Source organism: Vigna unguiculata, chromosome 6, assembly GCF_037176805.1.
Source record: "Vigna unguiculata cultivar grain cowpea cultivar isolate G323 ecotype 2 chromosome 6, ASM3717680v1, whole genome shotgun sequence".
Lineage (NCBI taxonomy): Eukaryota > Viridiplantae > Streptophyta > Magnoliopsida > Fabales > Fabaceae > Vigna > Vigna unguiculata.
Window position 1 is genome coordinate 41,214,432 of NC_140797.1, and position 15,338 is coordinate 41,229,769.

Consider the following 15,338-nt stretch of genomic DNA (forward strand, 5'->3'; position numbering starts at 1 on the left):
AATACATCCTCTACATTTTCTGAGGAGCTAGCACATCAAACATTTAAGTTGTCACCAACATGCAGATGCAACAACCATGAAGAGAATTTATTCCTCTTTTGCTCCCAAAATCCCTAATTATAGGGTTTTCCCCAAATCCCTAATTATATAACTCATTTGTCCACCTCACTGTTTACAAACAGTCCACATAATTAAAAAATGGTAGATGTATTGCAAATAGTGCCACCTGCACCAAATTATAAGAAAATGAGAAAAAAAAATATTTAAGCCTATAAAATATAAAACATTTATTAAAAGTTTATCATGTTAGAGTAAAATTGAATATAAACTGATTAATGTAATGATCATTTTTAATACATATAATGATATTTTTAATATATGAATTTTGTTCACGTGAACTTATTTATTAAGAAATTAATAATGTAAATATTTGAGATTTTGGTTAGAGATCGATTATTATTTAATTCTACATGATTTTATGAATATATTAATTGATTTTTATTTAAATCTTAGAAAAAAATGGTAAGAAACATATAAAAAAAATTTATGTTTTTTTTATAAGAAATCATCATGTTGATAAAAGAATAATATAAGTGATCTAATATTTTAGATTCATATATTTATTTAAATATTTTTTTAATAGATATAATTTGTTTTATGTTTTGTAAGGTGTAACTTTTATCATGAATTTAATGTGATTTATATATTATCTTTTTATTTTATTTTACTCTCTTGATAAATTTTAATATGATTCAGAATTTATTAATAAACTTTGGACTTTAATATATAATTGAAAAAAAGAAATGTTAAAATTCATAATTATGCTGACAAAACTTATTTGAAAGATTTTACTTCTTATTATTAATATTTTGACCATTGACCCGTGCAACGCCCGGTATTACTTTTAAAACTACCGAATTTGTTTTTCATAACAATTAAAAATAAATAAAAAAGTTAAAAATTGATGTTATACTTTAAATAAGAATGATAGATATAATTCAAAATAAAAGAGATTAACTTAACAATGTTAATTTCTATTAAGAGACATTAATTTTGACATACGTGTAATGTAATTTTAAATGAAGTATTATTTTTTATATTTATTATTTAGTTTATTAATGATATTGATATTTAATTATTTATTTATGATTTTATATAGTAATAAAGAAATTATCATTACTATATTAGTAATATTGTGTTATCTTATTATTATTAAATATTATTATTTATTATAATATATTATTATATTGCTAAGAACGAAAAAGTTTCGCACTATAATTTATTTTGAATTTAAATGCAAATTCTTATTAAAGTATGTGAAAATTGTTCACATGCATTGGTTACTATATATTTTAAATTTGAAATTTATTGTTGACAATATAAATCTTAATATTAAAAAGAAAATTGAAATAAAAATCATTAGTTTTTTTTTTTTTACATTTATAACTTTCATTTTGGAATAATATATTTATGTCTATGTTATTGAGATTACTTTTCAAATTATTGTAATTTCACATAAATTTATTCAATTGTTTTATTTGAATTTCAAATGCAATTTCTATAACCATATTTTTATTCTGTTTTTGATATGATTTAAATACGATCGATAAACCTTAAACTCTTCTTAACATACGATTGAGATGAAATGTCAAAATTCACAAAGATAATGATTGTTAAAAAACCTTTACTTTTTACATTATATTTTATATTTTTAAAAAATATAAAATCATTTCTCTATGATACATAAACGTTTTCTTTAGTTTCTCAGAATTATTATTTTAAAACTAAAATTATTTTCGTTTCAAAATTTACCATAGGGATTTAAAAAAATGTTAGAAATTTCAAGAACTAAAAACTTAATTAAATCAATATAAAACGAGACAAATTAATCATATTTTTTAACACAACATAAAATAAACTAAAAAAATAAAGAACAAACACGTTCTCTGAAAGGACAGGACTGGAACTTTCTCCGGAAGCGGTGAACTCTTCTTCTTCTTCTTCCCATTACCAACTTTCATTCAACAAAACTTCCCAAAACCAGACACACTCAAACCAAAATCATTTGTTATATACACAACGCAAACAAACACAGACACTGTTCTTACACTCATCACATAAACTTCCAAAGCAAAAGAGTGAGAAAAGTTAGTTAAAGCAGTTATTTATGAGCATGGAAGCTGATGCTACCACCACCAATTCACAGTTACCACTAGCCGACACAGACATCAACTGGGACAGGTTGGCTTTTTGTTTATTCACGCTTCAATGTTTGAACCATTGACTTCATAACGAACCAAGTTTTTTGTTGTGTCTGTGAATTTGATATCAGGTTGGACAAAACCAGGTTCCACGTCATCGGTGCCGTTCTCTTCACGGCTCAATCAGGCCTGCTTCATCCAACGGCGGTGGTGAAGACACGAATGCAAGTGGCGGGGTCGGAATCCTGGCACGTGCGAGGAGGAACGTCGGTGCTGGCCCAAATTCTGCGGAGCGATGGCGTTTCGGGAATCTTCAGAGGCTTCGGCACTTCCGCCATTGGTTCAATCCCCGGTAGGGTTCTGGCGCTCACCTCCCTCGAGGTCTCCAAAGACATTATCCTGAAACACACGCAAGCCACTCACATTCCAGAAGCTTCTCGTGTTGGCCTCGCTAACGCACTCGCTGGCATGATCTCTAACTTGGTTTCTTGCGTCTACTTCGTGCCATTGGATGTGGTAGGTCCTTCGCTGCGTAATGCAAACTTTACTTTGCATCTCAATTTTATCAGATCGAGTTGAAATTAAGCTATGAGAAACCTTTTTTGCATGAAATCTTTTGCATTTCAAGAAATTATGACTTGAAACAAAATTCCCACGCTCTGTGCATGATTCTGTTTTTTTATTTTTGTTACTAAACTTTTTTATGATGCTGTGAATGGTTTTGTGTCTGTTTGTTAGATTTGTCAGAGGTTGATGGTGCAGGGTCTTCCTGGGACAACGTTTTGTAGAGGGCCGTTTGATGTTGTTCGGAAAGTTGTGGAGACTGAAGGGTTTCGTGGCTTGTATAGGGGTTTTGGATTAACGGCGATTACGCAGTCCCCTGCTTCTGCACTTTGGTGGGGTTCATATGCTGCCGCACAACACCTAATTTGGAGGTACATTCTGTGCTCTTTTATACAACTATCTCCTTAGGGTGTGTTTGAATTATAATATGAAAGCTTGTTCATAAGCTTCACATACCTGAAGCTTGTCTTAATGGACAAGAATTAGATGCTGCTGGTACTGGTATCAAATTAGAGTTGGATTTTCATCTTAATAATATGATTAACGAATGCTTGTGTTAAAGTTTTATTGGTTGAATATATTACTAAGATTAAACTTCAATTCTGAATGTAAAAGAAAAAACACTTAAACAACTCTATCTGAATTCTATCCTATTTTAATGAGCTCACAAGCCATGCAGAGCAAGTTAAGAGTTAACAAGTGCTTATAGAAGGTTACAGATTGTAGTTTACTTTTACGGGCCAAAACATGGTACATTTAAGTCTTTCCGAACGCACCCTAAAGACTCTAAATGATTTTTTTTTTCCATTTTTAATTTATGAATGGTTGTTGTTTTTTAGAAGTTTGGGCTACAAAGATGATACGGGTGAAAAACCTTCACATGTGGAAATGGTTACAGTTCAGGCTAGTGCTGGGATGGTGGCTGGTGCTTGTTCATCTGTTATCACCACTCCCATAGATACTGTGAAAACACGTCTTCAGGTATGCGCAATGAGACTCTTGTCTTTAGGATTTTTTGTTGTTCATGAAGGAAGAGATTTTTAGGATTTTAAATTGGGATTGATATATCTTCCAATGAACCAATTAGTTTTTTTTATGTTGTGTTTTTTTCCACTTTCTGGTTTTAGACTGTAATATGGCTATTTTGGATTTGTCAAATTTTTATTTGCACTAAGGTGATGGACAACTATGGTTCTGAAAGACCATCAGTACTGAAGACAGCAAAGATTCTCCTTAAGGAAGATGGATGGTGGGGATTTTACAGGGGTTTTGGACCAAGATTTTTGAACATGTCACTTTATGGAACAACTATGATTGTTACTTATGAACTGATAAGTATGCCACTTCTTGCTTATTTACTTTGGCACCGATACTTTCTTTTTTAGAATGGTTAGGTGATATGAGGAGCCACACGTATCTTTATTTGGTATACTATTCAAACGATGTGATTTCAGCTTTCTCTATAATGTAGAAGTTCTTGACCTTAAGGAAGCATTAACTTTAGTTGTTTTTTTGTATGTAATATCATCCCTTGCTGTCTTCCTAAAAAAAGAATCCCTGGATCCAATCCGTGTGTTGTGCTGATAATTTTTATTGAATTTGAATTCTGTGTCAAAACCTTAGCTGTTATTGGCTCTAGCATATGGTATCTTGTCTGCATATGCTATTATCAAAAAATGTTCTTGTAATTATCCTGACTCCATATAAACCTCGTCTTTTAGTTAAGTTAAGCCTTCTTTAATTTCTCATTTTAACACCTTTTGGCAGAGAGATTATCGGTTCAATCAAGTTTGAGGTCTTTTACGTAGTAGCAACGTACTGCAAGAGCATATCTACCTTCTGTGGAGGGACAGCATATTGATGAATCACGTCAACCTGAAGTTCTATATGATGCAGTTTTGCAAAGTCTGTGGATTCTTTTCTACATTTTTATTGAACTTCTTCTTTTTAGGTGTTAAACGGAAATTCTTGTTACTTTCTTGAGCATTGGGGTAGGTTGGAATATGAAGAATTGTTGTTTTTCACTTTATTCTTCATTCCGATGGCTTTACATGTAGAATAAGTTCAGAAGAGTCTCTCCCTTACATTGCTTTTTATGTAACTTTTAATAGCCTTTATTAGTAACATGATTAAGTCTTATAATTCCACTTCAGCTGATATATGTAAGATATAATAAAAAATAATCCAATTGTTACATAGTTATTAACTTATTTACTTATAATAACTTACATATAAGATATCAGTAAACCGTAAAAACTTAAGTAAAATATTGAATAATGTTGCTAAAAGTGGAGCATATTTTGGCTAAAATAATCTGTGGAAGTTGTGCATTACGTTATATTGTCCTTCAAGAAAACTTGCTTGGGATTCCCGCCAAACATACACGCTGAACTAAAATGGTTAAAATCCTTGTGCATCCTTAAACTTGGTAAACCTTTTATGCTGCCAGAACTTCACATCATTAACGTTAGAAAGTTTTAGGAAAAATACGCAACTTTGTAAGGGTTTCATGTTTATGTGGGAAATTCCACTCTTTACCACGTTTAATTCTTTAAATACTAACACCTGGCTGTTTGGTTTCAAACCCTTATATTTTTTTTAACACTAAATAATTTGTCTGTGAAAAAAGACTAATTAATTTGAGTTAAATTAAGTAAGTAGATAAATTTATTTTAAGTCAGAAAATTATTTATGCTTATTGATTTTTGTCCAACTAAAACCCAAATAGTGGGTCAAATCCAAAAAATTAACTATTCTCACATTGATTTCCGATTTTGGCGTAACCTTATTCAGACAGAGAGAGTGAGCAATAGTTATTGTGTTTCTGAATCTGCATCTCTGTCCACTTCGCTCTCTCTCTTTTGTCGTATCTCATCACGTAAGTTTGTCTCTTTTTCAAACATGGATTCAATTCCTTGCGCACATTTTCTTTTATTTTTATTGTTTCTAACGTATTGAATTCGAATTTGTGTACAAGATTTAATTTTACATGAAATACATTTCTTTACGTTTCTGTTTTCTGCTTCTGACGTAATTGAATTTCCTTGTTTGCATTTTAATGGAATCGAACCACTTAATAGCTGGCCTCTGAGATGTATATTCCGATCGTACAATCCATGTTACATTGTTTAAGATTTCTCAAAACCTAGGAACGATTCCCTTAAGCTAGAGGCAATTTGTTTATTTTTCTGAACCTTAAATTTAGTATTTCCAATTCCCCATGTGTAAAACCTCAAGATTGTAAGTCATGGATATCTTGTTTTCCCATAATCATCCAGATTGACATTGGGATCACTATCAAAAGTGTGTTATAATTTCTCTTTCATTCTTTGTGTTTGTGTAAATTGCTAGCAGAACTTCACAATAAGACGCTTATCGGGAAAATGTGACATTAACAGCTCGTAGTAAGCGTAACATTGTAGATGATCTTGGTTTTGAATTTATAATGTTATTTCTTGGTTCTTGCCTATCGTTATCATGTTCATAAAATTTCAAGTTAGTTTCAGATTATTTCACTGTTACGATTTTTATGGTTATTGTAAGGCAGACAATATGGGTTTATCTATTGGCAAGATTTTTTCTCGTTTATGCGCCAAGAAGGAGATGCGAATTCTTATGGTTGGTCTTGATGCTGCTGGTAAAACCACAATATTGTATAAACTGAAGTTAGGGGAGATTGTCACCACCATTCCTACTATCGGTATCTTTTCCTTTCAATCTTATGAGATCCATGAAAATACTCCCAAGAAGTTTTAACCATTGCAGAACTTTATGCATAACATCATTTCTCTTTTGTACCATGTTTAATAATATGATTATCTATGCAGGATTTAACGTGGAGACTGTGGAGTATAAGAACATCAGCTTCACTGTTTGGGATGTTGGTGGTCAGGATAAGGTGATAATTGGTAGAAAATAATCACTCAATAATTTTTCTCCCCTTTGATTTTTTTTTTCTGACTGAGTCATATTGAACTTTACTTTGCTCTCACTTCTCAACTACTTGAGTTGGGGAGATAACATAACCCTATCAAAAGAACTATAACCTTTCGAGTTACTGTCTTCAATTGTCTCTTCTGAACTTCACAGTGATAAAAAGTTTGTCTAACAATTTCCATTTTATCTTATAGCTGTAGTGTTGCAACTCTCACCATTAAAATGGTGCAGAACAGTAGAAGTTCTAGAATCTATATATTGTAGATTCAATTCCTGCACAATAATCCAACCCGTGTTAGAAAAACGACACGAAAGATTGTGTAAAACAAGAACTGAAAAAGTATGAAAGGAAGTATGTTATGCTTGAATGATGCCTCTGGAATAATCAAGGCACTCTCAAATTTAACTTTAGAGAATACTGTTGTACAAGTAGTTGCCTTAGATTTGTCATAGTTCTTGTTAACTACTCCATTTTTAATAATTCAGTACCATGGGGTTGTTTCAGATTCGACCCTTGTGGAGACACTACTTCCAAAACACACAAGGGCTTATTTTTGTGGTAGACAGCAATGATCGTGATCGTGTTGGTGAGGCTAAAGATGAGTTGCATAGGATGCTGAATGAGGTCTGTGTGTGTATATATATATATATATATATATATATATATATATATATATATATATATATATATATATATATTCATATGCACAATGTGAAAACATCCTTGTAATTAATTTGATTTTTTTCATGGACTAGGATGAATTAAGAGATGCTGTGTTGCTTGTTTTTGCCAACAAGCAAGATCTTCCTAATGCAATGAACGCTGCTGAAATCACTGATAGGCTTGGTCTAAACTCTCTGCGCCAGCGTCACTGGTAAATCAAGTCCTCAAACAATGACAATTGCTAATCTATTTTTTCATTAAAATTAAGTTTGTAAAAACAACTAAAGTCTTATCTCTATAAATTGAGTTTTCAGACAATTTTAATATATGAACATACTTTTCAATACAATAAAATGTCATGAAACTGAGTTTATTCTTCAAACTGAGTTTCGAAGGCACCAAACTCAAAACCAAACATGACTTTAATCCTGTTTTGTTCTCACACAAATTTAAGCATCCTTGAACCATGTGCATGCATGTCTTCCCCAGGTACATCCAAAGTACATGTGCCACATCTGGTGAAGGTTTATACGAAGGACTAGACTGGCTTTCGAACAACATTTCAAGCAAGCCTTCCTTTAAATAGTAAAATTGTTTTCGTCTACAGCAAGGTTATTAGAGATGCTTAGTGGCAATTGTTGGCATCAATGCTGTTGTAGTTTTATGATTATTACACCTTTTCTATTGTTTTGAAAAATACTCTGTTGTCCTCTCTGATCTTCTTTTAATTCCAATAAATGTTATTCATCTATGATGTTGCAAGTTTGCATTCCTGATATTTTTTATTTTTGTTTTGTTAGACATTTTTTGCGTACATCAGCTACTTGTTGCATGTAATAGAGATTTAGCAAGTTATATGTTATGTGTTGATTGTTCCGTTAAACACAGATTGAACCAAGTTTTATGCTGATTGCTTAAGATATAACTCTCACTTTCTGTCCTCTTAGGAATTGGTTATGCAAAAATTAAAAACAAAGCTAGGATTATAGCTTCTGCTAAAATATCATAGAGAATAAACTTTCTTTCATTGATTTAAAACATGTGGTTTGTAAGTAAAGTTTATTAGATGTTGGGAAGCTCAATCTTTGGAATTAGAGTGATAAGAAAAAAGAGAAAATATAGTTTGGATTTAAAAATAATATGTGACAAAACATTATGATTTCAATTTATCTATGGAATTGATTATCTATTAGGAAAAGTTTGGTTGTCTAGTTACTTGACATTTTATTCTAAATTCTTTATTGCTATAACTTTTGTTTGCTGTACGTTCATGAATACAAAAGATTACATTACAATATAAGCACTAAATTGATCATGCACAAACTGTAAAACCCAATCAATTACAATGATAGAATTTTTCATCACAATAGCTAGGTTCATTATTTTTTACTTTTCTCGAATATCACACTATTCCATTTATTTACACATATTGCATGGTTTAGTATTTATATTAGAATTTCTTGTGTTATTTTTTGTGAATAATTTTCTCCCTCAAAATCTCTTCCTCATATTTTAAAATGAAAAGAAAAAAAAAATCCAGTTTGAAATTCAATTTACCTGTAATCGAGTTTCAACTAATTTTTCAATTAATCTCTTCGTAATTAAAATTCCGAATTCAGTTTTTAAGAAATCAAAATCTAACCTTCTAACGTAAATTCTGTTATCTGTGTCACCAAGACGGGTGGAGAATTATTTTTTTTAAAAGTGCTAGACTGCAGAAAAATTCTGCAATAATTTTATCTTGTGAACGCGTCCTAGACCATGGGCAATTTATTCCTGCAACTTCACAACTTTCTTCTGCACCCCATAAATGTTTTTCTCATTTTGCTTTTTCTTTTGGATTATACAATCTATTTTGCATCCCCTGAATGTTTTTCTCATTTTATTTTTTCTATTGTACAATCTGAAAATAAAAAATCTTGTGTTCTAAAAGTATTTTTTTTTCTTAAGTAATACTTCTCAATTGCGAAATACAAAAGTAAAAAAAAAAAAATCAAAGGTTTTTGTTTTTAAAGAGACAAAACTATGACAAAAGCTTCCTGTTCTAAAGTGAAGAATACCTTAAATTGATTTTACCAATATTATTTCAATGGATTTGAGGTGGACCCTTTATTAAGGATGAATCTTATTTATTTAAACTTTTACCGAGGACTTCTTTCTATTTTTTCAAAACATTATTTTCTTTTTTCAAATTTCTTACAACTGTTAGAGAAGACAACTTAAAATATATTCAATTTACCACAACTTAATTTGCTATATTTTAAGTTGATATTACTGGTATCTAAACTTTTCAATATTTATTTAAGAAATAAACAGAAACAAATATAATTAAATATTTATTTTATTACAATTTGAAACAAATAAAAACTGGTGGCTAAGAAATGTTGATGCATATAATTTAAAAGGGACAAGATAAAATTGTTTTTGAAATTCCCAGTGGGAGAAAATTCTGAAGATTATAAGTAATTGAAATTAATTGGCAAATATAATACAAAGTTAAGGGACAAAAAAATGTGAAATTGGTATGCTGTTATCGCTCAAATCAGTGATGAGTAGAGTGGCCATCATAATCCCTTATCCATTATCACTGCCTTAAACTTCGATGAAATTGCGGAGATTGAGAAGTGAAGAGCAATGGCTTCAGTAGCTTCATCTTCATCCTTTTCCACAAGGCATCTTCTGTGTTCCCCAACACCTCTGTTAGGCAGAAGAAGATGCAGACCCAATTTTCTGAGGATGCTCACTCGTTCCTGTCTCGATGACAGTTCTGCTCTCCTTCAAGCAGCGGAATACACTGTATGAACTATGAATTCATAGTTGCCATTGTCTTCAATTTTCAAAATTTGTTCACTCTATAGCATCTTTTCAAGTGTGATCAGTATCCTGCTTTTCATTCTAATTCAATAACTACAATGCTCTTTTTAGTAGTTTTTTTTTTTTTTTAACTTGCCTTTTGATAATGTTCCCAACACCCACTTTTATTATTTTGTGTGAATTAGTTCACGAAATGGTGAAATGAAAATGTACTTAATGGTTCCTATTGTATGTGTATTCATCAAGTTTCATTCAAATTTTTCAAAATTTGGTTTTTGCATCCATGTAAGGAAAATAAGTTGACTTTAATCCATGGTTATTATGCCAATCTCAACAAAAATTTCTGCTTTTTTTTTTTTTCCAAACAGCTGATATTGTCAAAAATTTGTATTTGGTAAGTGTCAAATACCCCCTGGATTGTGCTTGTTAATTGTTCATGTTATTGGGAGATGAATGAATTTTGTAGGCATGTCTTGCTGTTTTGTAGGTGAATACATACGTAAAAAGTGGCATGGTTGTAGGATTGGGGTCTGGTCATGCTTCTGGTATGGCCATTCAGCATTTGGGTCGCCAGCTTCGTACTGGTAATTTGAAGGATATAGTTGGGATTCCCATGTGAGCTCTTCCGCCTTTCATATCATTTTCGCTTTCAGATAAAGTACCATGCTGTGTGTGTCTATTTTAAATGATGCTAGGTTAAAGTTGAAGTTTAACTATTCTTTCTAACTTTTCACTGCTTCGTTGATATGTAGACATTTTTCTATTCAATACAAGGATTAAACATTGCAATGGTGTTAAAACATATCGCTTCCAATTTGTGTATCAAGATGTAAATTCTACCAAACCACTTGACATTGATGCATTGGTTTATGCAGGTCTGTTGCAAGTGCAAGTGAAGCAGCAAAGGCTGGGATTCCATTGGATACCTACCAAGAAAGTTCTAAAGTGTGAAAAAAATTAGTGATTTTCTACATTTTCTTTTAATGTTGAGTGTTTCTTGATTTAGAGGAATCTTGGGTGATGCCAGAAATTATATCCTTGTATGCAACCCTGGTGAAGATTATCCTAGAAAAAACACAAAATTAAAAAAGTTCTATCATATATGCATAACTTTGAAGAAATGAAAAGAGAAAAAAAGTAATGCTGGACTGTGCTGATTGTGAAGTTCGTTGCATTTTTATTTTATTTTGCATAAGACTGAAATAATTTATTGGCAATTACTCTATTGTAGATTGATTAATTCTTATTGTAGATTCATTGTCAATTACTCTATTGTAGATTGATTTTGCATTTGATGATGCTGATGTTATAGAAGAAGGAACACTTGTTGCTATCATTGGGCGCCGGAAATTGCAAAGTGGGGAATCTATAATCCAGGAGAAAGTGAGCTGCTATACCATTTTTCTCTGTATTTATTTGTGAAGATTAATTATCTTGTGTTCATAATTGATTTCTCTTTTTTTTTTTGTTTGCAGTCTATAATAAATGCCTCCAATAAATTTGTGTTCATTATTGAAGAAAACCAGTACAAAGGTGGTCTGGAAGGTTCTATTCCAGTTTTAATTCAGTCTGTAAGCAGCTATGCAAAAGATTAGTTTAGTGATTCTTTCTTGTGTATATTTATCTTTAATACTCAAAATTTTCCTCTCAGCTCAACTGGATGGCAACTGCTGAAGAGATTGATGACATGTTTTTGGGTGATGCTGAGGTTTATTCTCATTTACTCTTTTGCTGAGTTTTCTACAAATGCATGCAAAATGTTTTATGAGTTTGCTTGCTTATCAACTTAAAACTGATGCTGACATAAGGATCTTATATGTTTTTATAGATTCATGGTATTTTGACACGATTTGCTTTGTTGATGTGTATAGACATGTAACTGGTTATTGGCTGCTTTATTAAATGATTTATGATTTTGTAATGATCCACAACAACAATTCAAATCTAACTGGGATTTGCTCCATAAATCAAACATGGCATTGTGTTCTTACCTTGACCAAATCTTTGGAGAGTCTTTCTTTGTCTACCTCTACCTTTGGCTACTCCATCTAATTGGTTCTTCTAATGGGGCTTCTATGGTCTTTTCCTCACATGTCCTGGTCATATGCTACCATTTTTTCCTGAATAGATGTTTCTCTCCAATATCTTCGTTTCTTATTGACCATTTTATCTTATATTTTCTTTTATGAAATCACATCTTAGTTGTGATCTACTATTCTGCGTAGATATGTTTGTGTACTATCATCCGGTCATTTGTTATCAGAAGAGTTTGACTATGAAAACAATTACATGAGAGGTTATACTCTTTTGGTAACATGGCAACGCTAGGATGATTGTGTAATAAAGTTTTAAAAGCAGTGGATCCAAATTAAAGCAAGATTTTATTACCCTGCTTTCTGGAGGATCAAAGGATTAACTTAATACAAATATGTAGTTATTAGAAACTCCCTATTTGATTCACATGGTCAATACATACTTCCCGTGTTTACAATGCAGTCACTTTTTTTTTTCATTATAATGTTTCTTAAGACTAGAAAATTGCTGTTTATCTCCAAAAAATCTATAAATTCAGTGTTACCCCATAGCAATTAGCAACGCATGCATGACCCTTTTCCTTGCCAGTGAATAGACAGAAAAGGATAAAAGCAGTTGCAACAATTCGACTATCCTAGAAATTGTTCAGAAAACCCAATTTTCTAATACAACTTAGCAATGACAATGCCAAAGGATGATTATTTTTCTCTGAAGAAAACAGAAGATACAGACATCAACATGAACAGCCTTGTCAGGGGGCTACAATTCTGCAATAGATCATTTATATTAATTCTAAAACTTGACATAGTCCAAAGACAAACATTTCCTCTTTTTGAGAACATAAACTTTCCAGGACTTTCATATTAAAAAGTTTTGAATAGCAGGATTATGGATCAGAAACTGGAGTAAAAGAAGTTATAGTATAAGAAAAAGATGGACTATATAACATCCTGTTTTCCCGAAAGGTAAAGCAGTGACACAGCAAGGTTTCTGAATTACAAAAGTAGAATGTAATGCCACAGTTTTTTTCTTCCTTCCCATCTTTTAAGGGAAAGAGTTGTTTTTTGACTCTGTTAGGGTGCTAACACATGTCTTATCTAGGCTGGTTTATAATATGGACTCTTCGTTTATTGTGAAACTATTGATCAAGGACGTTTTCTTATGCTCCTGTTCCTATTTCTCTTCATTCTCTTAAATATTTTATCATGAAATTTATATTTTGTAATTGTATTCATCACCTCTTTGTAAATGAAGGTCTGGAGAAGACCAACGATGGGGCAAGCAGGTCCGTTAGGAGGTGACTTTCCAGTAGTCACCAGGGAAGGGCACAACATTCTTGATGTTATCTTTACATCTCCAATAGAAAACCTTGGTAAGTTCTGCAAGTTTTATACCTGTTTCAAGTGATAAACCTTAGTACTCGTGCTGGTCCGTTTAACTGACTTAGTATTACTTGCAGCTGAAGTAGCAAAAAGCCTTGGTAAAGTTGATGGTGTTGTGGACCATGGTGTTGTATCTAAAATTCCGTTAGTTTTCTCTCTCAACTTTTATAATCTTTTAAATAAGTAGATGAGAATCATGCGGGTTGAACTTTAAGATAAGGTATAGATAGGACATATAAAACATCAAATGATTCACTCTTATAATTTCATTTCCCTTTCTGAGCCTGTCAGTAATCAATGAAAGAGAAGTGTTTGACATGCGCTTCAAATAAAGTTACAAACTCGTTTGTTGTTTTCTTCAACAAAAGTGGTGCAAAGGGTATAAGTTTTTAATAAACTTCAGTTCAGAGCTGTAGTTTTTGCTTTAGGTGCACCAACTTTAGTCCAATGAGTAAGATGTAATCATGGTCAACATCTTAGTCACCAAATTATTATTGCATTGGTTCTGTTCTGTCAGTATTCTTCTTCCTAGACAACAGAAGCATTGGAAAATGGTTTGCTTGAAAATATGAACTCAGTTATTTCTATTGTTATGATGGGATGCAGATGCACAGTGGTAATTGCTTCTCAGAATGGGCTGAACATTTTGGACAAATTGACAGCAGATATAGTGGGTTAGATACAGTACTAATAACCCTGTTTCTTACCTTCCTCTATTTTTCATCTCGCCACAAATATTTATCATGCAAGAAGATTAATGAGTTGTTATGATTATATCACTAACTATCAAAGGAAGCTGAGGGTTACATGTGCTGTATTATATATGCATGAAATTGTTGTTTTGGTTTGTATTTTCCATTCCCAAATGGTTCCATAGATGAGGCTGGAGAGATTATTAACTAGTCTCCAGTCACAACATAAGTTGTTATTCCAATCGATATTGTTTTTTGACATATGGATAATCTGTGATATTTTTTATAATTTGTAGTAAATTTTTAACACCCGAAGTCTTAAATTCAGAACACTTTTATAAGACTGTTATAATTACCTTCACTTAATGAATGTTTGGTATATTTTATTGATTTATAGGTATTTATGATAGCTTGATGACAAAAGTTATGAAGTAAATAAAGGATGTTTTCCTGATAAAATAATTAATAAAAAGATACTTTAAACAGGTTTTATCAATAAATATTAAACTTCACTCTCGAAATTTTCATGGATCGCAAGTGAAAAGACTAATTTATATACATTTTTATTTTTTAATCTGACAATATGTTTTTCTAAACACAAAATCATAATAAAAGAACAACACTTTAAATGCAACCGTTGATTATAAAAATACCATCTCAACTTATAATCGTCTCAATATTAAAATCTTAAGTATTTTTATTTAATGTTAAATCATTCTTGACTTTAGAAAATAAAAAATTCAAATCATGAAATAAAGATATACAATAAAGTATAGTTAGATAGCAAAGAATGACACATTGTATTCTAGCTAGTGGGCACTTCGGTGTATTGATAAAGAGTTTGATTTTTTCAGATACGTTTAATTTTTTTCTTTCACCTTTCTTCTTCTTTTTGTCTTCAATTGGATTTATGCAGATACTACTTGGTAGTTGGAGTTGATGTAGCTTCAAAGTCTTGGTCATTCTAAATTAAATATGACTTTTCTTACTCTAAAGTCTTTCTTTTTGTTAGTGTAGAAAAACTTTTTAAGTTTTGTTTCACTTTCTTATT

General features: G+C 31.4%; 3 protein-coding genes across 8 annotated transcripts; all 3 read left to right on the plus strand.

The window, feature by feature from the left end:
• The first annotated feature begins 1,944 nt into the window (after positions 1 to 1,944).
• On the plus strand, positions 1,945 to 4,922 carry LOC114187534 (uncharacterized). Its single transcript, XM_028075803.2, has 6 exons — positions 1,945 to 2,241; positions 2,333 to 2,717; positions 2,940 to 3,136; positions 3,605 to 3,746; positions 3,941 to 4,100; positions 4,533 to 4,922. The coding sequence occupies exons 1-6, from the start codon at positions 2,168 to 2,170 to the stop codon at positions 4,571 to 4,573; spliced, it is 999 nt and encodes a 332-aa protein (XP_027931604.1). The 5' UTR covers positions 1,945 to 2,167; the 3' UTR covers positions 4,574 to 4,922.
• A 562-nt stretch (positions 4,923 to 5,484) lies between these two features.
• LOC114187428 (ADP-ribosylation factor 1-like) lies at positions 5,485 to 8,116 on the plus strand. Of its 6 annotated transcripts, none has more exons than XM_028075685.2 (7): positions 5,701 to 6,005; positions 6,120 to 6,169; positions 6,309 to 6,465; positions 6,593 to 6,663; positions 7,207 to 7,326; positions 7,458 to 7,576; positions 7,855 to 8,116. In XM_028075685.2, exons 3-7 carry the CDS (start codon positions 6,318 to 6,320, stop codon positions 7,949 to 7,951), a joined length of 555 nt encoding a protein of 184 aa, XP_027931486.1. In that variant the 5' UTR covers positions 5,701 to 6,005; positions 6,120 to 6,169; positions 6,309 to 6,317; the 3' UTR covers positions 7,952 to 8,116. The 6 variants fall into 6 exon arrangements, with proteins under 6 accessions (XP_027931483.1, XP_027931486.1, XP_027931487.1 ...); XM_028075686.2 differs by having other exon boundaries at positions 6,313 to 6,465; XM_028075682.2 differs by lacking the exons at positions 5,701 to 6,005; positions 6,120 to 6,169 and adding an exon at positions 5,485 to 5,643 and having other exon boundaries at positions 6,313 to 6,465.
• Positions 8,117 to 9,866: 1,750 nt separating this feature from the next.
• LOC114187093 (NagB/RpiA/CoA transferase-like superfamily protein) lies at positions 9,867 to 14,628 on the plus strand. The gene is made up of 9 exons (XM_028075224.2): positions 9,867 to 10,161; positions 10,667 to 10,794; positions 11,055 to 11,124; positions 11,458 to 11,562; positions 11,655 to 11,750; positions 11,831 to 11,887; positions 13,468 to 13,585; positions 13,673 to 13,739; positions 14,202 to 14,628. The coding sequence occupies exons 1-9, from the start codon at positions 10,000 to 10,002 to the stop codon at positions 14,272 to 14,274; spliced, it is 876 nt and encodes a 291-aa protein (XP_027931025.1). The 5' UTR covers positions 9,867 to 9,999; the 3' UTR covers positions 14,275 to 14,628.
• The last annotated feature ends 710 nt before the right edge of the window (positions 14,629 to 15,338 follow it).